Here is a 24,811-nt window from a genome sequence, read left to right on the forward strand (position 1 = left end):
TGACAAGGAGCATTCTGAAAAGAATAATGCTAAATTGACTAAAAAAAACACTTAAAAGACACTCATTGACGTGGCAGTGTGCACCATTGATTTTTTAATTATGTATCTCAAGGGGGAAAAATCTAGAGTACGAATTTGATGTTAAGGAATTTCTGTGCAAAGCTGATGAACCAATGGCATGATGCCATTTGTATTAAAAAAACTAAAAATCTGAACTCCTAATTAACACAAGAAGATGAAGAAGGAACTCGAACCGATAACAGAGATTCTTCAATGGATCTCAACATGCAATGTCAACTTGATTTAAAAATGCTATTATCCCTATCTACTTTTCTCTATGAGGATATTCTATAAATTTAAAGGTTACATATAGCTTTCAAGTTAAATACAGCATTTTTTAAGAGCACTTTGGTATATCTGATGGTGCAGTTACACTGCAAGTATTAACCATCGACAACAAAACAAATAGAAGGGGAAAAGAAAAAAATAAAAAAAGAAACGTGGCGGGATATTACAAGTAGGTTTGCATTGGGGAGAATAAATTCATACATCAGCTGTACTGCTGTTCATCCATGGATATAAGAGTATCCAGGACATGTATACATACCGCAGTCACCTATGGAATTCAGGATAAATACATGATGGATGAGATAAGAAGGCACTTGTGCATGGAATCCTACTTTTTCGTACGTGTCTGTTTTTTTTAACCCTCTACTGTTCACCTTCCACCATACTAAACCACCACACAAATCCTGCAAGTGCTCCCAAATTTTGTCTATATAAAATTATCAGATATCACATCTTCATTATGTAGTGAGACTGCACGTCTTATGTGTTCCACCAACCTTTAAATGTTCCACTTTGTTTGTGTCCGCTAACTGATAGAGAGAGACTCATTGTCATTGAAGGTTGACTTACTGCATGCAGTAGAGGAGTTTTACCTTGTCTACAGTTTGTGGGTCAGCTCCCCTGCATTTAGATCGGAAACCATTAAGCGGTAATTCGATTGACAAAAAAGGAAGATAGTTCCAGGTAATTGGATTGCATTTGACAACTATTTATATTGCAAAATTCCAAATTAATCAGATGGATGAAACAGATTATCCAAAATCATAATTGTATGTGATGCACTTGCAAATGGTGGGGCCACCTTTTGCCGGATTCAATTGCGGACACCTATATGCTGCACGAAAGTTTGGTGAGCTTTACAGCAAACTCTAAATAGTAATGATGGAAACAAATTTAAAACCAAGTGTGAAGAATTTCATGATAAATAAAACTTTCTATGTGATGCGGTGCCTATGATACAAAATATATGTAGACAAATTAGAACTTGTGTATACAAACAAATACATTCAGAGCCAAGGTAAATAGCATCGACACAGGCAAACAGGCGAAAGAAAATTCTGCTGTCAGAATAAAAAAAATCATAAGATTGGATATGTAACGATGACGATAGAGGGCAATGAGCATCAAAATACCTTGTAAGAAGCAATTTGGCAATCATAGTTCTGTCTCTAAGAATACAATGTTGGAGTGGTGTCTGGCCTCTTGAATCAGGAGCATTTATGTTGGCACCATGCTGTAACAGGAGTTCTATCATGCCTATATCTGTAGTTTTACATGCAAGGTGCAACAGAGAACATCCCTCAAGACATTCTTCCACATTTGGGTCCTCATTAATACCTACTGACTTGTCCAGAAAATCCCCAGCTAAGTAACTAGAGTTACGGTCAAGGCTTGTTGGCTCAGGCAACGGCATCCCATTCATTGCATTGACATCAGCCTCATATTTAACTATGTGGTGGTATACTGCTTTCTTGTCATTGGAACGCACGCTCTCCCACATCTGTTGAGTCACGTGAACATAGTCCAGATTGTCCCTTGACTTGCGTACGAACAGCTTTTCTGCATACTGCATGAAGAGAACAATTTTCAATTCTAGATCCCTACATTTTATAGTTTCAGAGCTTGTTTTAGTCATCAGACAACTGATTTTTCTCAGATTCATACAATATGATCATTGATCACTGGTTGCGTTTTACATTTCTCATCGTTCATTGAAAACTTATAAATTTCTAAAATCTAGGTTTAAGTGAATATGTAAAGACCAGGAAGAAGTCTTTCTGATCACTCGCTTTTAATTGGTCTCAATCTGCACTGCTCAAATGATGAAGGTTATCACCTATCTATCTTTTGTTTCCAATCAATGAGGGTGTTAGTTTTCAGGTCAAACAAATATTAGGATTTAGGCGCATCTTAATAAAAAACACCATGCACAATAGCAAAATCTTTACAAAATAGGAGAAACGTGTTTCCTTAACCATTGAAGCAGTATAATCCTATTCTTCAATTGTTTTAAGAAGTAAAAAAGAAGCATATCAAAATCATCAATAAAAACTAGTAGGTTAGAAGTAGATGAACTTAAAATTTGTGAGGAGATAGGATGTTTGATAGAATAATATAAGGGAAGGAGAAGTAGAAGAGAAAAGATAGTCCAGGAGAATCTAGACCTTTGATCCCTTCACTCTTAGTTCATTCCAGCCAACTTAATAATTAAATTACATATTTACCCACTAAATCATGTCTGGACCCTACTGATTTTCAAAAAATTAAATCTGGTTCTAAAGATGGCGACAAACATTCCTTCACTGAGAAAGGTGGAGGTGGAGAGAAAGGTGTTCGAAATAAAAGGAGAGTGGATTAAACAGAGAAGATGGCTGGAGATCAAGGAAAAGGGAAGAAGATTTGAATCGAGTATTCAGCTTTTGGAGATCGAAGCAATATGGGTTGCTAACCAACTCGATGCAGCGAGAACAACATCGAAAACCTTCAGAGCTAAGTACTCTAAAGATGGTCGAATATTCCTAATCCAGGAAGAGCAGAACTGTTTTGGAAGGTTTCTAAAGCTACAACAATTTTCGGAAAAAATACGATCAAGAGGGATAGTGTTCCCAGAAGGCTTTAAGAGTAATGGGTGGGGGGAAATAAGCATCGCTATTAAAACATTGGTGTATCCAGACGAGAAGATGGTAGATCCTGTGGAGGAGGGGGAGAAGGTTATGTCATGGGCTGAGGTAGTAAACAAGTCTTCTAACTCAAACACCGAGATAGAGAAACCAAATGCAACTAGAGATGAAGGACGAAACATCCCGGCGACGAAGCAAGCCCACAATCCAGTGGTTTCGCAAGCCCACAATAATGGAACAGGGTTTGGAAAATGGCGCTGGTCTTTCATTTGTAGCACGAGTTCTTTGGAAGCGGATTGGGAAGGTTTTTTGCAGGAAATAAAGCTTGGTATTTCTCAAACAGCGAAGATCAAATTGTTAGATTGGGAAACATCTACTCGAGTGCTGATGCTGGGTAGCAGAATAGAATTTCTGAAAGTAAACGGGAGAAGATCAGTCTCGGTAGGGACTAGTTCATTCAGTCTACGGCCTTGGTTTGCAGATTGCAACTCGTTAAAACCCGAATGGAAGGAAAGTGGAACCTGGGTCTGTGTTATTGGGTTACCATTCCACCTATGGATGAACCAAGCATTCAGAAAGATTGGAGAGCAGTTGGGTGGACTTTTAGAAGTAGATCGATCTACCCTTCGATGTGCGAGACTGGACAGTGCTAGGCTAAGAGTGGGGTGCTCACCATGGAAGATGCCGCGAGGGTTGTATATGTGGATGGATGGTTTTAGGTACACGATAGGGATAGAGGTAGAAGGGGACGAAGTACAGAAGAAGGTCCATGCAGTGGAGTCAAGGCTAGGAGAAGTAGTAGAGATTAATTTTTCTGATGAGAAAGGCAAACAAGTGGAGGACATTAGATTGCAGGCGGAGGTAGGGGAGGGTCAACTAGAGAAGAAGATGCCTGAAGTTATCAAAGTAGTACGGGAGTTATCAAAACCGAATGATAGTTGCGTGAAGAACAAACCAGCAGGTCTGAGGAAAATTAAATGGCGAGCCAGCAGAAGAACACGTGTAAAGAGCAGTCATAAGCTGAGACAACAGTATAAATGCACTCGTACGGAGAAGCTACTATCTAAGGTAGCTAGAAACCTAGTTTATACTAGGTGGCTGCGTATGAATAGGATGGTGGAGTGGACTGGGAATCAAGCCAATGTAGTTGGATTGGAGACTGTGATCCATGAGGATGATCGTGGGCTTGTAAATGGAGAGGGTAGAGAAGCCCGTTCTTTGGGCATAGACAGCAATGGCCCATTGTTAGTAGATTCGGACCGGAGGCATGCAGAAACAGGCCCATACAAGAAGCCCAAATCAATATTTACCTCTGTTAAGGCCCGGGGTGGCCCATTAGAGATACAAAAGAGGGGTGGGCTGAGAGACAAGCAGGCCCATGGGGGAGTTATTAAACCCATGAAGTCTAAGTGGGATTCTTGTTTGCTCAATCAGATAAGAGTTCATAAAAGGGGCCTGGGCTTTAAGGTTCAAACGAAGAGAAGCAAAAACCCAGCCCGTAGGGTTGTATTGAGAGATTTCTATAGTTCATCTTCACAGCACAGGAGGGAAGAATCAGAGATATTACCTTCAAGTTATCCAGCACAGGAAATGACGGAAATCGATAAGAAGCTTGAGGAGAGACAGGGCAACTCTTGTTCGCCCCTAGGGAAAGGGAAATCAGCAGGTGGTAATTTAGAGGATACCGAAGCCGATTTGGTATTCTATCGAACTCAGAGGACTCAAAATTCAGCGGTCACGAATATTAGAGATCACTCTACACCAGCAGAGGCTCAAGTGGCAGAAGGGGATAGGGGTGATCAGACACCAGAATCTGAGTCAAGGCTCTCCATTTTGAGTTACAAGAAGAAGGTCTGGGCAGGAAATCTATTGAGAGAGGAAGAACAGATATTGGCGATACCAGAAACAGATAAACAGATGAAATGTAGAAATAAGCAGTCCAAGCATCATGTTATAGCGGTTACTAGAATTTGGGATAGACTTCGAAATGATCTTTGGCAATATCCAGGAAGTTCCAGAATCACTGACCCACTAAGCAATAGCAACAGAGAGAATCTTAGCCCGAGAGCTTTAAAGGTTAGAGAGTCTATTGGCCCATTCACTCTTCAACAGGTACTATCCAGGTACCCCGATGAGCATTCCTTATCTATTGTTCAAGTATCTTGTGCGTTAGAATCTTTGTTATCTTCTTTGGATGTCTCGGTTTTCGTTCCTTGTGGCTTTCTTTCCTTGAACAGGCTTCGATTGTCCGCAACCTTTGTCAATTCCCAGAAATCCAGTGAGCATGTCAGAGAAGAGGCAGGAAGAAGAGAGGACAGGGAAGATATCGGTCAGTTATCTCTTGAACCATTAACCTATACCCAGAAACCAGGGGAGGTGGAAGTTGTTAATTGGACAGAGGCGTATAATGATGGATATTGGGCTGTAAGAGATACGGGTGAGTCACTAACAGAAACGCGTGAGGAAGGGATAGTTAGGACAGAATTGGAAACGGTGGAGTGGTTAGCCAGTAAAGCTCTAAATCTGGCAGAGGAGTTTGGTTTAGTTTCAGAAACAGAGGATAGAGAGTTATCTTTGATCTTAAGAGTAGCTGTAGGGGATTCGCGAGATAGAACTAAGTTGGAGGAGGAATTCAGACACATCAACAAAGAGTACGGAGTGGAGGATAAGATTGAGCACGGAGAACTCGAGAATATACAGGAGATCCGAAGTTTTAGAGACGGAATGAATAATGAGTTGGTGGTGGTCGCCCCGTTGGAAATGACTAGGAGCTTACAAAGACCAAGAGTGGATAAGGATTCGGCTAGGGTGGACAAGAAATAGGTTTCCATAGGATGGCTTGGGTTATGTTTTGGTATCCGATGTCGCTAAAAATTTTATCTTGGAATGTGAGAGGGTTGGGAGACAAGAGGAAAAGGGCGGCTGTGAAAGCTTTTATTAGAAGTAAAAACCCCCTCATCGTTACACTGCAAGAATCGAAACTGGCCAATTGTGACGATAATATCATCAAGGAAATTTGGGGAAGAAATATAGACTGGCTAGCCCTCCCCGCGTTAGGTTCTTCTGGGGGAATTATAATGATGTGGAACAAAGAATGGATACAAGTGGTTGAACATTTGGTAGGGGCTTTTTCAATTTCAATTTTATGTAACAAGAGGGATGAAGATTTTCAGTGGGTACTTTCCGGGATCTATGGCCCAACCATTAACAGGGAGAGAAAACAATTTTGGGAGGAGTTGGAAGATATTGCGGGGTATTGGGATAAACCTTGGGTGATGGGTGGGGACTTCAATGTTACCAGGTTTACCCATGAGAAGAATAGGGGTTCGAATATTTCCAAAGGCATGAGAGATTTCAACGAGTTTATTAGCAATCATTGTTTGATGGACTTTCCTCTTTTGGGTAGAAGATTCACTTGGTCCAATAACCAAGGTAACATTAGGATGTCTAGATTAGATAGGTTCTTGGTCGATAATGTGTGGGAGGAGAAGTTCCATAATGTCATCCATTCGGCCAGTCCTAGCCCAGTATCTGACCACACCCCTATCTTCTTGGAAGCGGGTTATCCTAGGAAGCACCCAATGCCGTTCAGATTTGAAAACATGTGGCTAGTCCATCCAAACTTCTTAGATCTTGTCAGGGAATGGTGGAATGAGTGTTCCTTCAGAGGTAGTCCGGGATATGTATTTAAGAATAAGTTGAAGTTCATGAAAGAAAAACTGAAGGATTGGAACAAGGAGGTTCTGGGGAGAATAGAAGTAAAAAAGAAGGAGATCATGTCAGAAATTGATATATTGGACAAAAAGGAGGATAAAGGAAATTTGAATGCTGAAGAAAGAGGTAAAAGAATGGAAATGAAATTAGAATTTCAAAGAACGGCGTTCATGGAGGAGATAAGTTGGAAACAAAAGTCGAGGGTCAAATGGTTGAAAGAGGGGGATAATAATACAAAAAATTTTCACAAGATTGCCAACCTCCATAGAAGAAGTAACCAGATTAATAAGCTCTCCATTAAGGATATCGAGGTGGTGGGAGAAGATGAGATTCGGGAAGGTGTGGTGAATTTCTACAAAGATCTGTACAAAGAAAAAGAACCACGGAGACCCCGACCGGATAACCTAGAGTTTAATGCGATAAGTCAAGAGGATAGGGATTGGTTGGAAAGACAAATCGAAGAGGAAGAGGTTAAATCAGTTCTTTTCTCTATGAGTGGGGACAAGGCCCCGGGGCCAGACGGTTTCACTATGGAGTTTTTCAAACATTGCTGGGATGTCGTTGCTAAAGACTTCATGAAAGTGATCAAAGAATTACAAGACAAGAATTGCATGGATTACAGTCTCAATAGTACTTTCGTGGCCTTGATTCCAAGAAAGTCGGTTCGGATAAGTTGAGTGATTTCAGACCTATTAGTTTGGTGGGCTCGGTGTATAAGATTATATCTAAAGTGTTAGCCTCGAGGTTGAAAATAGTCCTCCCCAACATTATCGAGGATGAACAAGGGGCCTTCATAAGGGGAAGACAAATCTTGGATGGAGTTTTGATGGCTAACAAATGTCTTGACTCGAGGATCAAGGAAAAAAAAGAGGGGATGATTAGAAAAATAGATTTACAAAAGGCATACGATCATGTGAGTTGGGACTTTTTGGAATATATGATGGGGAGAATGGGGTTTGGGGCAAAATGGATTAGTTGGATTATGAAATGTGTTACTACGGTGTCCTATTCGATTCTTGTCAATGGGAGCCCAGCTGGTTTTTTTAGGGGATCGAGAGGTTTGAGGCAAGGAGACCCGCTGTCTCCGTTCTTGTTCCTTATTGTTGCAGAAGCTCTGGGTAGATTGTTTAGGAGAGCAGTGGAACTAGGAAGGCTTTCGGGGTTTAGGGTGAACGATGGACCGTTGATTTCTCACTTACAATTTGCGGACGATACCTTGATTTTCCTGGATCATTCGAGAGATCAGGTGAGGGTATTACGGGTCCTCTTGTGCTGCTTCGAGGCCATTTCTGGTTTACATATCAATTTGCATAAGAGCAAGCTCTTTGGAGTGGGAAACGTGAATGGTATGCATTTGATGGCTGCAACCTTAGGCTGTGGGCATGATGTTTTACCTACGTCTTATCTGGGATTACCGCTGGGAGCACCCTACAATAGCATCAAAATTTGGGAAGGGGTGTTGGAGAGAATGGAGAAAAGATTGAGTACATGGAAGGCCAAGTACCTATCCAAAGGAGGGAAAGTTACCTTGATTAAAAGCACATTGACGAGTATCCCGGTTTACTTCCTATCCCTGTTCACGCTCCCTAAGTCGGTTGAAATCAGATTGGAAAGGCTTATGAGGAACTTTTTATGGAATGACAAGAGTGGTAAGAGGAAGTATCACCTAGTTAGATGGAAGGTTATTTGTAAGCCCAAGAAGGATGGGGGGTTAGGGATTAGAGGTCTTAGACTTGCTAATAGAGCACTTCTAGGGAAATGGCTTTGGAGATTTGGGGAGGAAAGGGGTAGATTGTGGAGGAGGGTCATTGTAGCAAAGTACGGGGAAAAGAGGTTGGGTTGGTATAGCGGTGAGGCTAAAGGTTCGTACGGGGTGTAGTGTTTGGAAGGGTATTTTGAAAATGAGCGAGGAATTTGAAAAAGGGATTAGATTCAAAGCGGGTACGGGGAATAAGATCAGATTTTGGGAGGACAGTTGGTACGGCACATCGCCTCTAGCAGTTCAATTCCCGTCCTTGTATGCCTGTTCTACAAAAAAGAACTGCTCGATTCAGCAGTGTTTGATTCTCAACGATAGCAACTCCACTTGGGATTTGGGGTTTAGGAGAAGCTTTAATGATTGGAGCTAACAGATGTGATATCTTTCCTTGACCTTTGCACTCGTGTCCTCTCAATGATAGTGAACAAGATAGATGGGAATGGATGAAGGCTAAAGACTTGAGATTTTCTGTTAGCTCATTTTTTAAGTGCCTCAACCCTTTTGCCGAGCAATCCCCCTTGAGATCTATCATTTGGTCAAAATTCGTTCCAACTAAAATATCCTTTTTTGTTTGGTTGGCTTCCCTTGGGAAGATTCTTACATTGGACAATTTGATTGCTCGAGGGTGGATCACTCCAAATTGTTGTCCTCTTTGCATGAGAGATGGGGAGTCTGTCGACCATCTTTTAATTCATTGCACATTCTCTTACCAAATTTGGTCAATATTCCTTGGTCTTTTCTGTATTCATTGGGTCCTTCCTTGCAAGTATTCCCTGTTGTTAGAAGGGTGGGCCAGTAATGTCTTCTCTTCCAGGAAAAGATTTCTGTGGGCTATTCTTCCCTCGGCTATAGCTTGGGGGTTGTGGAACGAGAGAAATAACAGGGTGTTTAACAATAGAATGAGAAGCTCTCACGGCATATTCTTGGAGATCTTGGGCTTATTATATCTTTGGGCGAAACAGAACATCGATTTCAAGGGGATCACTTTTGATGATTTCGTTTTTAGATGGAATTCTTTATGTAGTCTTTGATGCTTTGTTCTCTTTTTAGCTTGTTGCTCTCTTAGAGGCTTCCTCGGCCTCTTTGTACTTTTTTCCTTCATTTAATATATTACACTTATCAAAAAAAAAAAAAAAAAACTAGTAGGTTAATGATCTCATGTCATAAATAATGTTCTAAAGCAAATAACTTCAGATCTTTACAAAATAGGAGAATCCTATTCTTCAGTATGTTTTAAGAAGTAAAGGAGCATATCAAAATCATCAATAAAAACAAGTAAGTTAATGATCCTAGGTCATAAATAATGTTCTGAACCAAATAACTTCAGGTATCCACACCCTTAACCACCAATAAAATGAAGGGAACTTAAAAAGGTACAAGACCATGATCAGATGTATTTGTGCACATACCCATATGCATAACAAATAATGCATCTACATATATATATATATATATATATATATATATATATATATATATATATAACAAACACTCAAATACATTCATAATATAATACATATAACACATCTACAGAAACACATGAAAAATGATGTGCATGTCATTGACAAACATATCAACCAGGCGTGAACCGGGAAAACTGTAGTTTACCTTTAAGCATGAAGCCATTTCAGCAATAACATATACTCTCTAGACTCTACAAAGCAATGTGACAAAAATAAAAAAACATAAACTGCCAAAAAGACGGATAGAATTGCTCAGCATAATACCTTTGCGTGAATGAATCTCTCTTTTATTGATATAGGATCAGAATGACTAGGTTTGCAGATAGTAAGCAGTCTGTGTTTATCAGAATTAGAGGAACTGCATCACAAGAATACCATGGGAATTTTAGCAACATTTAATTAAGTACCCTGTTTTTTTTTTTTTTGATAGGAAAATGCAAATTGTATTAAAGTGGTCGAGACCAACTAGAATATACAAACAGCACAGCAACTTATATGGGAGATAAAGAACAAACCCACTCTCATTTTCCAACAAAAACCTCCAAAGACTCCTCTAAATTCTTTCAAAATCTTACACCAGAAAAATACAAGGGATGCTATTTACCTCAAAGGGATGCCATCAACCTCAAAAGTACTTCTCCAATGCAATAATTCCTCCCAGATTGAATTACTATATGTATTACCTAGTGCCTGAAACAAAGTCATAACAGAAGGCTCCCAGACTTTCACATCAAGCGTCAATGACCTTACCTGCAGGTGCAAGTCACAAAGTAACATATCAGTTCTCAATAGAGGCCAATGACAAGAGCTAGTATGGCATGAAGTACAATGGCACAACCATAATTACACTGAACTTGGGGTTGGGGATCAATGCCATTTGATGTTTTTGTATCGGATAGTTAAAACTAAAGCATAGCCAAGCACAAGAGCTACACATAAATGAATGAACAAGAAAAACTATGTCATGAAGTGTAATGGCACAACCATAATTCAATGTCGTTTGATATTTTTATATTGGAGAGTCAAAATTAAAGTATAAACAAAATGGTCAAATGTAGTTTACCTTTGATATGTGTACACCAAGATTACGATGAACACCCGAACATTCAATGCATATAAGAACAGCAAGGTTTAAAGATGCCCAATCTGGGTCAGGGGCACCACAATCAGCACAGTTACTGTTTCCAGGTACTCTTCTCAAGACATCAATTGGTTTCTCAATGTTTATATTCAACTGTTGATGTCGTAAACTTCTAGATGGATGCTCATGATTTCCAGGAACGAGGTTCATCTTGGAGGTGCATTCTTCAATTGCTGAGTGATCAAAATCAGACGAACTCTTGAATGAGTTACTCTTACCAGCAGAGCGATGATGACTACTCCCGAAATGACTGGTACAGAGACGCTGGAATACAATAATTTTATCAGTACATAAATTAATAGATGAAAGGAATTAGAGGTCCTCTTCAATATACAGAGACCTAGATGCTGAAATATAATTGGCATAAAGCTGTGACAATGGCTTTTTATCAATAAGGAATTTTTGGGTCTCTCTTATGCCAATCGCCACTGTAGTAGGTATGAAAATCATTCAAGGAGATGGTGACTGGATGAATGATTGGATGGCATTTTTTTTATATTTTAAGTTTCTACCTTTTGAAACTCCTTTTTATGTAGTATAATTTGGGTTTTACAGGTTCTTTTACAAATGTTATCAATATTTACTACCTCAGGTGATTGAGAACTCAGCAGCGATGCAATCACTCCTGTTATGTTTTCAATCCAGTCCATTTGGTCCATTGCATTCTCTGCCTGTGTCAACAAGGAAATACCCAAGTATAATTGAGGATCAATTCCAATACAATAACACACCCCCTCAAATCACAACCCAAATAGTATTTGGTGGATTCTATCATAATGAATCGACGGTAGGTATCAGATAAAGAAGATGACTAATTTTACGAGTTGTTGACCTCTAAAATGGTACCTGCAAAGTATAGTTCTTGGATGGCGAAATAATCCTGAAGCAGAATCTCAAATCTGACTGCTCTGAGCCAACTTTTATTGTTGATGTGAGAAGGTTCACTGTGTGGTGTGCAACAGATTTGGCATCAGGCACACCACCGTGATAGTGTGAAGAAAGCCACCGGCTCAACAGCCCAGAACCAAGTTCAGAGGAATTATGACTCCTCTGACTGGAAAGTTGACCCCCAGATCCCTAAAAATATGCTCAATCTTAATTACAGAACACGTAGGTATATATCAAGAGAAGAAAAGAATTTTAAGTACTCTGCATACCAAATTATTTTTCAGGCAATTACTTACAAAAGGTCTACTTGGTTGTTTACGATAATAGTACAACATCCCTCGGCTATCAAGAACAAAAAACCTCCTTTTCCAGTCACCTCTCAAGTTTGATGAACGTTTTGAGAGATAGCCTTGTCGAATGGTTTGAACCTGAAATATCACATAATGTCTTAAATATAGAAGTAAATCCAAAAAATAACAAGATTTGCATGACAATTCTAGAGTTTCCTTGAACATACCTTCCCCTTTGCAGCAGATTGCATAACTGCCTCAATCACTTTATGTGAACTTTTACCAATGATTTGTATACCATCTCCACTAGAAAAGCGGTGTGAACCATTTGAAGCCCACCTACTTTCTTGATCAATCTGCCTTTTGTACTCATGTATCCTTTCAGTGAGAGCTGCCTGCTCATATATAGACCTTTCTCTTGACTGATGTACATACATCAAGACCTTCCAAGGAACAAGGGTCCGGGAAGTTTAATAGTTCTCATGTTTTAGGGGGGAAATATGTAAATGTAAGGTAACTTTTTATAGAAATACAGAGCGCTCACAGATTCAAAAAACAAAACATGCTACATAAATCAATCGTTTTAAACATGAAGATGCAGGGTGAGGCACTTTAATCACCTAACACACGAGTCATGAAGCAAAGATTCATGATCATGGCTTTTTAAATGAAGACTAAGGATAAAAAATCGCAGGATAACTTACATAAATAAGAGAAACTTTACAACAAACTATGAAGAAAAACTGATCCACTTCATTAGGGGGAAGCAAGAATTTTTTTGATGTTATTTAGTCTTAAATAGCTTATTAAAAGTGTTAGAAATTTAAAAAATAATAACAATACATAAATGCCACCACCAGCATGTGCATGCCTGTTACACCACTACAACATGAGACTTAAAAAGGGTGTAGAAGGTGTGACGATCCATCTTTTTCAGAGCTTTAGTGGATGAGTCTTGTGCCTTGTGACCTTTTACACTTTTTAAGGTATGGAGTATCTTGAGGAGGCCATGCCCCAAGGCTTCAAACCACTGACATAACTTTCACAATTAGGTGGACAACAGCAAGATTGATACATATGCACCCATTTATTTCAAAATTAGTTGATTACACTTCACAATATACACGTTAACCTACGAATGTGCATGTTGGTCCACCTCATACAAATTTGGCAAGCAAGATTAGCTCCAGGTAAAAAATCTGCTGAGGAAAAAAATAACGAACTATGCATTCTTAGCTACACTAGCCAACCCCAGATCACTATAAGGGTAGGGTGACAATGAGGGTGATAAAAACAATATTATAATGGCGATGATGATGCATTCAAATGCTAAATAAGCCAGAAAAAAAAAAGCATAATCATATAAAACTACAGCCAAATAAATAATAAACCTGATTGATATAAGGCTCCATCTGATGCAATAGCTCATAACCCTGCGTTGAAGTCCAAGTAAAAGGTTCAGCAGAAGCATATAAGTCACCAGGCACAGAGAAGAGGAGAGAAATGCAACCATATGAGCCACCTGTTTGAAGTAACGAAGATGAGCATCCATTGTCCCACTAACAGCCTCCAGAAATACAAACCTCTTTTTTGCCTCAACATTAGAAAGAGAAGTAACCTGGACAGCAAGCAAGGCAATGTAAGGGAATCTCATAGCTGTGGGTATCCATGGGACCTCAAAAACTGTTCAGAACAAAAGGATGCAAGAAGCTCACATACCAGATTGAAGCGAGCACGTTCAGATGCAGACCTTGCATTGTGAAGTTCCTGTAATGTCTCTACACTAGATTAGGATTTAGAGAAATTTTATGCATCAAAGCCAATAAAAACTTTCAGTAGTTATCAATTTATAGGATACCTCCTCTAAGACAGTAGCTACATCCAGTTTTGTGCTTTTACTCAGCGAGAGAAACTTCTCACGAGCCTGTTGCAAGAATGCACATTACATCATGAACCTGTCACTCAAAGTCTTAAAAACATTGGTTCACATATCATCACATTCTAGCTACAATCCATTCAAACCATGCCTCTAATTGTATTTAGTTCCTATATTCTTACTGGAAAACCCTTGTGGTTCCAATGAACTTCTAAAACTTTGATTTTAAAGTGAAGGTTGTCCACTTTCAACACTGCACCCCTTGCTTGTACCTTCTTCAAGGACTCCTTGTTCTCTATTTCAATAAATTCTTTAGTTTTTTCGAAGTCTAAAACAAAAGAATCTTCACTTATCAGCAAGAATGAGCAATTCATAAGAGACTAACTCCTCACTTCATTTACCAGCAAGATGAGACATAAGAAAGGACTTGTTCGTAAGTAAAAGAATAACCATTCAATTTTAAGAATACGAAAGGAAGTTGCACAATATGCTGAAATTAAATATGGAAAAAGTGATATAAAATGTAACCTTAAAACAACAAAATATTGAGAAGCAAAGATAATACATGAAACAGACCTGGTCATAAAGAAGGCTAGCCTTGTCAAAACGTTTTCGAGCTTCCTGCAACAAGCCAAGATTCCCATGCTCAAACTTCAAAACTGCTTATGTAGTTGAGAAACACAAAGAGTCGTAAAGAGTGGATAAGCCTAAATATAGGAGTACATCGCAAACCACGCAATCATCAAACTACAAAAAATGCAAAAGCATATCAATAACATGACAAATTCCAACCACACTGGCAATATCTTCAACAATATGTTTCTTAGACTCACTGAGGTACTTCAAGAAAGTCAGTGGAAGAGAGACCAAGGCAGAGAGGTAAACATTGCTTGATATTATATAACACATACGCTATTCAGAATTATAACAAACAAATAAAAAAAGAAATTGTAATTAATTTTTATGATATAAAAGACATGGGCCCCATTTAGATAACCCACATGTCCACGAAGGCTTTGAAATGTATGAACATTGTCTATCTACTCTTTTTTTTTTTAATGCATAACATGGTGGAACCCTCTTCCAACTTATAGACATGTTACATTGTGGGTAGGGGTGTTGATGTACTGAGCTTTACCCAGCTTAGCTCAAGCTCATGAATCACCTGTTAGGAGTTGCCTCATCTTGTCTTAGCTCAGCCTATTATATGTGTTGAAAGTGGAAATATCCTGAAGTAGCCTAAAATTTGAATCCCATGCAAGGATCAATAATCACTTGAAGCCACAACAAAAAGATGAAAGGAAAAGAGGTCTATATTCTCAAATCTCATCTAACATAGCGTTACTTCCAATGCATATAAAGTTTACTCAGATGTCTGATTGGGGAGCCATCATATGTGTTGTAAAGCTTGTCTAAATATCTATAATAATTTCGTGATTTTCAGGGAGATTACAAAGTTTTGGGCATCAAAAATATGTTGAAGGTTCTGATAAATTAGAAGTAATGTAAATTAGAGGTATCTTAGTATTATTAAGAAACTATATATTTACTTCCCATAAAGAGCAAATAATCTCTCAGGAGGGCCTGAAACAGAAAAGAAATGAGCCAACATGCTATCCTACTGAGGAGGGTATTTCCCCAATAAAAAAGATAGCAGTGTTCCTATAGCACGAGGTGCAAGCCTTCAAATCCTGTTGTAGGGTTGGCCTATCTCAAAAATCCAAAATCAAATCAAGATAAGAAATAACTCAAATATGATTTTGAACTATGAATTATTCTGATTCTTTCCCCCAATAAAGAAGTTACAATGGGCCAAATGATATGACCAAGTCATTGGAAGCAACAAAAAGTTGTAGCTGAACTCCATCGATCCATCGTAATGAAGAGATCCGAGAAGAACAATTAGGGTCATATTCTATCAGACGATTGGATAAGATTTCCTACTTTCCCTTAAGTTATGTGTAATAGTTCTGTTTTCTTATAACTTGATGTTATGAGAACGTGCAACGAAATTTAGATTGATTAAGAATATCTTTGATAGCTTTTGAAGCTTCACTAACAATGGTTAGTCTATGTCCGGAAGGGTCACTTTGATTCAACAACTTTCGAAGAATATTTCAGTTTTCATGCAGGTTTTCTGGTTTTGTACCAAAACCAACTTGTTTCCCTCAGTAAGCGTCATTTTCTCTTCATCAAATCCCAAACACAAAAGCACCAGCAAAAAATTCAATTTTGTCTCCAATAAATGGGGTGAATTAACAGATAACTTTTTTTCCTTCTTTTTTTGTTATGATTTGACTTTTTACAAGCCTTCATTTGTTTTCTTTAGCAGCTAAAAAACAACCTTTTTAAGGGTTTGTCAGCTTCCCTATATGTCTGTGCTCTGTGCAGTCATCCAAGTGCTTACAGAGTTTTGTAGGCTGCAATATCTATCTGTAGCAACACAGAGAACATTTGTGCCACTTTCTGCAAAACAATTAATTTCAAAATTTTCAAGCATGAATGTATAACAGTTTTGGTAGCTCCCTATGAGCTAATTGCATGGCTATTCATCCTTGTCAAAGGATGAGCACAGAATCAGTAATACATGTATAACTTTTTTTTCTTCTGAAATATAAGAAAAAGTTTTAGATGAAAACAGATTGGGGCCTTCAAGGAAGAGATGAAATGCAGGACAGAGATCCCAAGCGAATAGATAGTGGATTTGAGATCATTTCTGCTGTTCTCAAATATTTCAGGTCACATCCACGTAGTCATGTGGCCACATTCTTGTGCATAGCAGGTAAAACATCAGATTTAGTAGTAACCTAAAGTACCTTGACTTCATGCAAATCGACGTTAACAAAATGCAGAAACCTGTCATTTAGTATGTGCTCCTGCCAAAACCAATTTGAAAATGTCAACAGACAAGCAGCTAGAAATTCCTATAATTCATAAAGTGAGGGGAGGGGCTCAAATGATTGGAGCATGGTCAGAAGAAAATAATCCCATTTCTAAGTCAACATGCAACAATTAACAACTTATAAGTGTATAGTGTGAGGCAGCTACAGATTATCAAAATGCATGATGCACAGAAAGACTCTTAACCTAATGGTGGTACATAAGTATGTGCACAGAAAATTTGAGAAACAATATTATTATTATAAATAATAATAAAAAAAGCATAAACAGCCCAAATTTCACAACATTGAATGAAATTGCCACTGTCCACGATGCATTTTGTTCTCCCCAATGGCAAGGCTACTGACTCAACTGAAATGAAGTAGGATATTTTCTTAGCAAGGGATGTGATATAACATATTAAATGTGTTACATGGGTGTTTTAGGTATTTTCTAGCTTGAAGTTGCCAACTTTCTAAGTTAGTTGAAGCCTGAGTGTTGACAATATGACATGATTAGAAACCCAGCTTCACCCACTAACTGTTGACCACTAACCCACTTGCCTAGCCAAAAGGAAGGTATTTTCTGGCCTTTTTATTTTCATGTGATGCATTTGATGTGCCAAGCTATATGGAAGGGCACAACCAACATCACTTCCCTGTAGACATTGTTCCTTTAATTTCTTAAGTTGAAACCTCATAAAAAAACAAATAATTGTTTCTTGAAATGAAAAAAAAGAAAGAAAGAATGGGACTTGCATCATGCAATAAAAGTTTTAAAATGAACTCAACACGTGTATGCATTGTATCTGTACGTAAGAACTTTTCTAATGTATGGAAACTACCATTTTCTCTTAGCTCTGATGCAGGTTCCGTATTATCAGTATGAAGAAGAAAAAAATATTAGAGAGAAAAGAAGAGAGATAAAAAAGGGAAAAAGGCGAAAAAATGGAAAGGGAGGAGGACGAAATGTTATAATGGAAAATCCAGACCACTATAACATACCCATGAGCACCTTCTTTTGCTAAAAAAAGCTTTGTCATTTGCGAACCAATGTGCTTGAGATGTAATGTTTAAAGAAGGGGCCCAACCCCGGACTTTCTTTTATAACATGGGAGAGTCTCCATGTGCACTTCTTTCTAGATCCTCAATTAATCACATTACAAGAGCAGCCTTCAACCACAATAAATAGGAGATTAAACTTCGATGGGGCACATATAAAAATTCAGTGTGAAATTTGAATGAGAAAGATTGCTTCCATTTAGGATTTTTTTTTTTTTTTTTTTTTGAGACAAGTTTATTGCTTCCAATTAGGAAAAGAGGACAAAATAAAATTCCCCTAGTGCGATGAGACATCTGATGTAAGATGGGCAAGCTACCCACCATCAGTAACAAATTCAACCAAACCTAGCAATCCAGAAAATGCAACACACTTGGAAGTAAATGTGTAATGGCCATCGGCAATATGCAACTTCTATAAAAGCAATGTAATGTACCAGAGACAGACGGATTCAAGGGCAACTTGCTTCATATCTATCACAGAAATTGGTAAGCATGAATATGAACGTTGCTGCAATTCAAATTACTTTTCCTGGGTTGGTACTAGCAAAGAGCAAAAACGAATCTGAAGTAGAAATGAAATCAATTCCTGGGAATATTTATATAGTTGGAAAGCTGAACATATCAAAAAACTTAGCTAAGAACTACGAATGGAAAGGACCATCAAGATTGCTCAGCAAATAGTTGCTCCGAATGCAGTTAAGAAATACTAGTGACAACATATTTTGTGCACTATTAAAGTCATGGTTATCAAAGCAAGAGATTCTTTACCTGAAATCGAAGAACTTCCTTGTATGTCCCAATTTCTCTCAAAGCAATTGTAAATTTGGTAAAAATAGAGCCTAAGAAAACAAAAACTATATAAATATCACTAGCAAAAGTGAGTTAAACAATTCCTTGCATCACTTGGGAGTTCCGAAAACAACTTCATATGACACAACTAGTCCCTAAAAGAAAAAACATTAGATAGTCACAAACAATGTTTTGTAAAGCATGAGATGTACATGAGACTTTTTGCATCCATAAGGCATGGGGTTAGGGGTGTCAATGGATAGTCCAAAATTCGAATCCGATTCGAGTTCGAATTCGAAAAATTGGATATTATCCAAGTTTTATTATAATAATAAAAAAATTAAAATTAAAATTTTTCATAAATCCATAAAAAATCTAAATAAAACGAAGCAACTACAAAAATAAAGAAATAAATAAGAAAAGAAGTTGGGAGCCCTTCCTTATTATGAATTACCATAATCAGTATCTAATTATCATGTGATGTCTCTAAAAAAAAATTTAGAGAGCTGCTATTTGCACCATAACTTTTACTTATTCAATTAAAAATAAAGAAAATAAGTGAATGGTTGAAATAAGTAAAAGTTGGGGTGCCAATAGAAGCTCTCTCGTTTTTTTGGCTGGATTTCTATTTTTACACGAGCCTAATCATAATTATAAACAACAACTGAAATTGTTTGAACGAGTGTTATAATGTTTTGTAATGTTGAGATAATAATTTGAGCCAAACCTTTGTAATGTTTGAAGAGTGTTTTAAAATTTTAATTGGGGTATCAATAGCAGCTATAAAAAATTAAGTTTTTTATTACTTGTTTCAACAATGGCTAAAACCTAAATTAGGCAAAGCCTAAGCTTCTTATAAACTAGCTAGAATCTTGTGCCTCACCTCGTATAGGGATTCTTTAAACAACTGCCAAAAATAACATAAAAATAAGATTTAAATTTCTTTTAGTGCCAATTCTTGAATAGCCTAAAAATAGAAATATTTCGAGCAAAGTGGAAATTAATAAAATTTTCATGAAAATGTTGTGGAAATGATGGAAATAACGAGAATTTTTTTCATTGAAATTCCCAATTAAAAAACATGAAAACATATTCCTAAATCCTATGTCATCGAATTATAATAAACAACCGTATAAAATTAGAAATGAAGATCAATGGTCTTCCACTACATGTCCACCAAAATGAATACAAAAAGAAATTATCAGTTAACATTAGTGTTGAGCCTTGAGACAAAAATATTCAGTATATTTAGTCAAAATATGTTGACTTAATATTGCTTATATTTACTATGCCTACATTGCAATATATTATCTTTGGAAACAAATTTCAAGAACAAAGTAGAAACACATGAAATACCTCCAAAAGTAACACCAGTAGGATCATTGTGCCCTCCTCCAAATGTTTCAAGGGCACTTGCAAAAGCAATATCTCCATCATAAGCCTCCCCAAGCCCTTCTCTACAAGTTGAACAAAGCATGCTTATGAAATCTTCAAGAACTATAAGGCCTACCAGTACAAAATAAAGTGGAAATATTTGCAGTACATACCACCCGACCTATTCCACATTAAAAATGGAAAGACTACATTGGCCTATTTTAAAGAATTGCCAGTAATGTATGTCAATTTAGTATTATTCCAATAATTATCACTCCCAAATCAAACAGCCTACTACTTCTGAGAAGTTAATAAAGAATATTACTCAGAAAAACATGACATTTTTCCATTTAAGAGAACTTAACATCCAACCTTTCTATAAAGGAAAAAAAAAAAAGTAAGGGGCCACGCGGGAAGTGGGGGGGGGGGGGGTGAGGGAGGTGTTGTGGAGGACATGATTAATCCAGGATTAGAATTTACAGGTTTCACATATGACAACAAATAAAACTAAAAACTAACAAAAAACTCATTACCAACATGGAACTAGAAGATACACAGACATGTCAAGCCAATAGTTGATGAGACAAGTTTTCTTCAAAAGCACAATTAAACATTACCAACTCTTATTTATCAAAAAGAAAAAAACATTACCAACACTGAATTAGAAGATACACAGAGAGATGTCAAGCCAGTAGTTTTGAGACAAGTTGTCTCCAAAAGCATGTATTTTGAAAGAAATTAAAGTCCTTGAGCATGACACTGAAACAATACAAATGTAGACATACGTGTACTTGTGACATCCTTTATAGAACTTTAGACTTCTCTCTCTTAATGATTCCATGCTTTCCTCCAGGCTGTGAATCTATTTCACCATATAACAATGTATCAATACCAATGCTGTTGCAGAAATAAAAATGTAAAAGCAGAGTCATATCCATACTTACAGGCATATATCGCAATACCCCTAAAAAAGTGCCATATAAATAGAATAGTAAAAGAATACAAAATTTCCAATTCAAAGATGACAAGTAAGATGTATAAGAAATACCCGAACCCAAATAATTGAAATAAAACTACTATCTAAATACAAGAAAATGATAGCGTCTAACAAGTTATCATTGGTCTCACTTGAGGTCATAGGGCCTTAAGTTAGAAGGTAAAATCGATATTAGACATGTGGCGTAAATAAGGCGAATATTGGTCACATGGCAGATTTAATGTGTATCTTGAGGCTTCGATTGGTATATTTTGAATTAGATTTGAATAGTTGATGGAGAATCCCTTGATTGGAGGGAGATTGACTCGTTCCATTAAGGTTTAATTTCATCTTGTCTATCTATGCCAGGAGAGCTACTATGTAAATGAGTGGGGGCTCTTGGGAAGAGGAAAAAGGTCAACGAGGCTAGGTTTTGTAGATCTTGTAATGGCTTCAAGAATAGTGGAATGGCTCTTTAGAACCCGGGGACGTAGTCTGATTTTGGTACAAACCCCGTAAACAAATCTTGTGTTTTGTCTTATCTCCCTTTTTCCCCTTTCTTTGATTTTTTTTTTTTTTGCATGATTTTTTATCGTTCACGTGCATTAAGTGTTGGGCTTTGTGGAGCCTAGTTATATTTTGATCCGGTTGACGACTCGACCCGACCCGAATAATGTTTGCGTGGTATTTTGATGGGATATTTTTTGAGGCTTAATCCATGGAGTGGAGGCTTGGGCCGATAGGCCCAAGCCGGAGCGCTCATGGATAAGCCTCCTGGGGGCCCAGGGGGCAACGCTCCCGGGAAAAATTTTTGGGGCCCGTTTTGTAACCCATTGTGTATCTTGTGCGCAGTATATAGAAGCCGTTTTTGGTGATTAGGGTTTTTTAAGGTTTTGGTTGTCGTTTTTGAGACTTGAGCCGCACTTTTGTAATTCTTCTCGAAATAGTGAAATCTCTACAACTCCGTGGACGTAGGCAAATTGCCGAACCACGTAAATACTATCTTGTGCGTGTGATTGTTTTCTTTTTCGACGTGTGTGTTTTTTTCTCTATTTCTTGTTTCTCACAAGTTGGGAATTTCGGGTTGAATTCCTTACATTAAGAACAATGAAGAACGATTGTTAGAGGTAAATCTTGAGGAATTGACGGCATCCAAGAATTTACCTCTACAATTACCATATCTTGTTTGTCATGTTCCTTCCCTCACTAATATATACCTAAGTTCTAAAAAAGTTGGATGTGTCATATGGTCACACTCAAAAAATTGCTAAACTCTAATGGACCTTCCACTAAAGAAGTAGCCCATGGGCATGTTTCGGACATGGAACTCTCTTCCCTAAGCCTGTTGCTTTTTTACCTTAATAAATCCTATTTCAAAAAATAAAATTATGATTTGTATATTACAAGTCAAATTAGAAGAGCATCCCAAGACAAAAAATAGGGAGGGGGGAATCATGGGTATAGTGTTCTTTTTTATTCACTGAGCCTATGTTATGTAGACAAACACGTGTATTTTCACATGAAGATATTAATAAGTATCCCCTTGTCTTTCATTCTTTAAGTGGTGTTTCTTTTTTATGTCTTTCTTTTTTTTGATAGGTAGTTCTTTAAGTAAGAATAATTTTTTAAGTGGTGTTTCTTTTCTTCTTTTCTTCTTTTCTTCTTTTTTTCCTTCTCCCCCTCCCTCTCAAAATGAAATCTCCCGTGAGGCAAGAAAATTTGAGGTTAGTCTCTTATGTTAACCCCTGACTCCTTTCAGGCAGTTTTCCATAGGAATCCAATTTTTTGTGTGCAATTAAATGCAAACAATCTATTTTCCCTAGAAAAGTCGCTTGCTTAACAAATCATTTGTCGATCAAATATTTTCTAAGCAAAAAAATTCAGACCCTTCGTGAACAGAACAAACCTTAATCAATATGCTTAGAGATTTACAAATACAGTCAGACTCGGATCACAATTATTTTCTTCTACCTTACAATCTATCTGTACTACCATGAACAATCCAAGATTTTAACAAATATGGTTTGTTGGTCCAGTTGTGGTATCTTTAAAGTTCAGGGCATTTTTGCATAAGATTTGGAAACAAACCATACTAAGACCACCCAAGGATATCAAAAGGCACGATAGAGAAAAAAAAAATTTAATGCAAAACATAGGTGATCAGCAGATAAGCTACATTTCTAGAGGAAGTGGTCAAAGAGAGATGGTACATGCTCTTCCTCTAAAGTTAGAAATTAAAAACTCATTTACCTTGCACAAAAATATCTTGGCTTTCAAATTTATTGTTAAATATAGAAGATAAGAGCAATTGGTGCAACAAATTCCATAAACAAGAAAATCTCTGGCAAGTCCTTCTAAAGATATTCAACTAAGACTGTGAATGAGTCCATAGAGAAATATACAACAATAATAGATAAAAGATTAGAGTCTGGCAAATCATGAACACTTTTGCTGAATTTCAAGAAAGAAAAATAGAAATGTGATGATGTTGTTCAACAACATTGACACAATCACACTATTGAAAAAGAAAAGCAGGAAAGTTGATTATTGACTTGTATATGTCTACAGTTACGAACGGTGCGACAATTCCCAAGTGGAGAGGAAGAAGTAGCAATAAAAATGCATCAAGATATGATTTCACGACATCCGTCGAATGGAAAACATTGATTCCATGTTTATAAATAAATAAATAAATAATCTCACCTGTTTCCGAAACATGGGAGAATCATCAAGCTTTGTGAAATGCATGATCAAACAGCAACCTATTCTCCTCAGAGTAACAGATTCTCGTAAACAACACACTTATAATAATCTCGCCAAATTTATTTTAATTGAAACTAGGCTTCACATCTGCAATGAATCATGGAAAACTACCGGACTCTCGCCAAACGAAACAAAACAAGATCAAGCATCCTTCAAGATCTTATCTACCATTAACCTCCGAACCAGAATCCAACAACAAAACCAAACAATGTTGCTTCTCAAAATGGATTTCGGTTAAAATTCTTAGCTCATTGGACAAAATCCTTTTGTGAATTGTGATGGATTTCCTTTCAATTCGACAAAATCTATTACATCTTCAAAAGTTCCAGCTTCTGAAGCCCCAAGAACAGCAACCGAAAAAAAAAAAAAAAACGTTACAGGAGCAAATGAATGGATTCTCCTGATTTGAATGGATCGATTAAGGAATATTAGGAGCACCAAAATTTTAAAACCAGGAGGTAGAAAAAGAGAGATTCCATTCCGGTCACTCAAAAGCCCGCCAAATTAAACCTCTCCTTCTCTCTCTCTCTCTCTCTCATTTCCTCCTGTTTCTAAGAATTATATTATTAAGAGAGAGATATGATCAAAGGGCCGGAGGTTCGCGCCTTAACTAACAGGACACCCATTTTTGTCGTTAACAGCATATCCCAAATCAGAATCCGACTTTGAAGCGGGTTGTTGTTCCGCTTCAAAATTTTGTTTCAAGAGACTCATTTTTTTATTTTAATTATTTTATTTTTCATTTTTATAGACCTGACCTGACTAAAGGATTCCCCCACGTGGCATATTCAATCGACTCCTCTCACGTATCAGACACCCTACATCTCTAGTACTCGGTGTACACAACTTCACATCCCCATAAATAAGT

The 24,811-nt window shown here is 37.5% G+C and overlaps 1 protein-coding gene across 1 annotated transcript; it reads right to left on the reverse strand.

Moving 5' to 3' along the window:
* Positions 1 to 344: 344 nt before the first annotated feature.
* LOC147395166 (ADP-ribosylation factor GTPase-activating protein AGD3-like) lies at positions 345 to 24,745 on the reverse strand. The gene is made up of 19 exons (XM_086453165.1): positions 23,884 to 24,745; positions 20,990 to 21,066; positions 20,187 to 20,287; positions 18,810 to 18,880; positions 16,917 to 16,976; positions 14,677 to 14,721; positions 14,083 to 14,148; positions 13,944 to 13,991; positions 13,747 to 13,842; positions 13,616 to 13,657; positions 12,452 to 12,667; positions 12,231 to 12,362; positions 11,893 to 12,123; positions 11,634 to 11,717; positions 10,969 to 11,310; positions 10,510 to 10,655; positions 10,170 to 10,263; positions 1,482 to 1,915; positions 345 to 969 (listed from the first exon to the last, which is right to left on the reverse strand). The coding sequence occupies exons 1-19, from the start codon at positions 23,926 to 23,928 to the stop codon at positions 915 to 917; spliced, it is 2,385 nt and encodes a 794-aa protein (XP_086309291.1). The 5' UTR covers positions 23,929 to 24,745; the 3' UTR covers positions 345 to 914.
* Between the last annotated feature and the right edge of the window lie 66 nt (positions 24,746 to 24,811).

Source organism: Akebia trifoliata, chromosome 9 (genome assembly GCF_017979445.1).
Source record: "Akebia trifoliata isolate Shusen 1 chromosome 9, ASM1797944v1, whole genome shotgun sequence".
NCBI lineage: Eukaryota > Viridiplantae > Streptophyta > Magnoliopsida > Ranunculales > Lardizabalaceae > Akebia > Akebia trifoliata.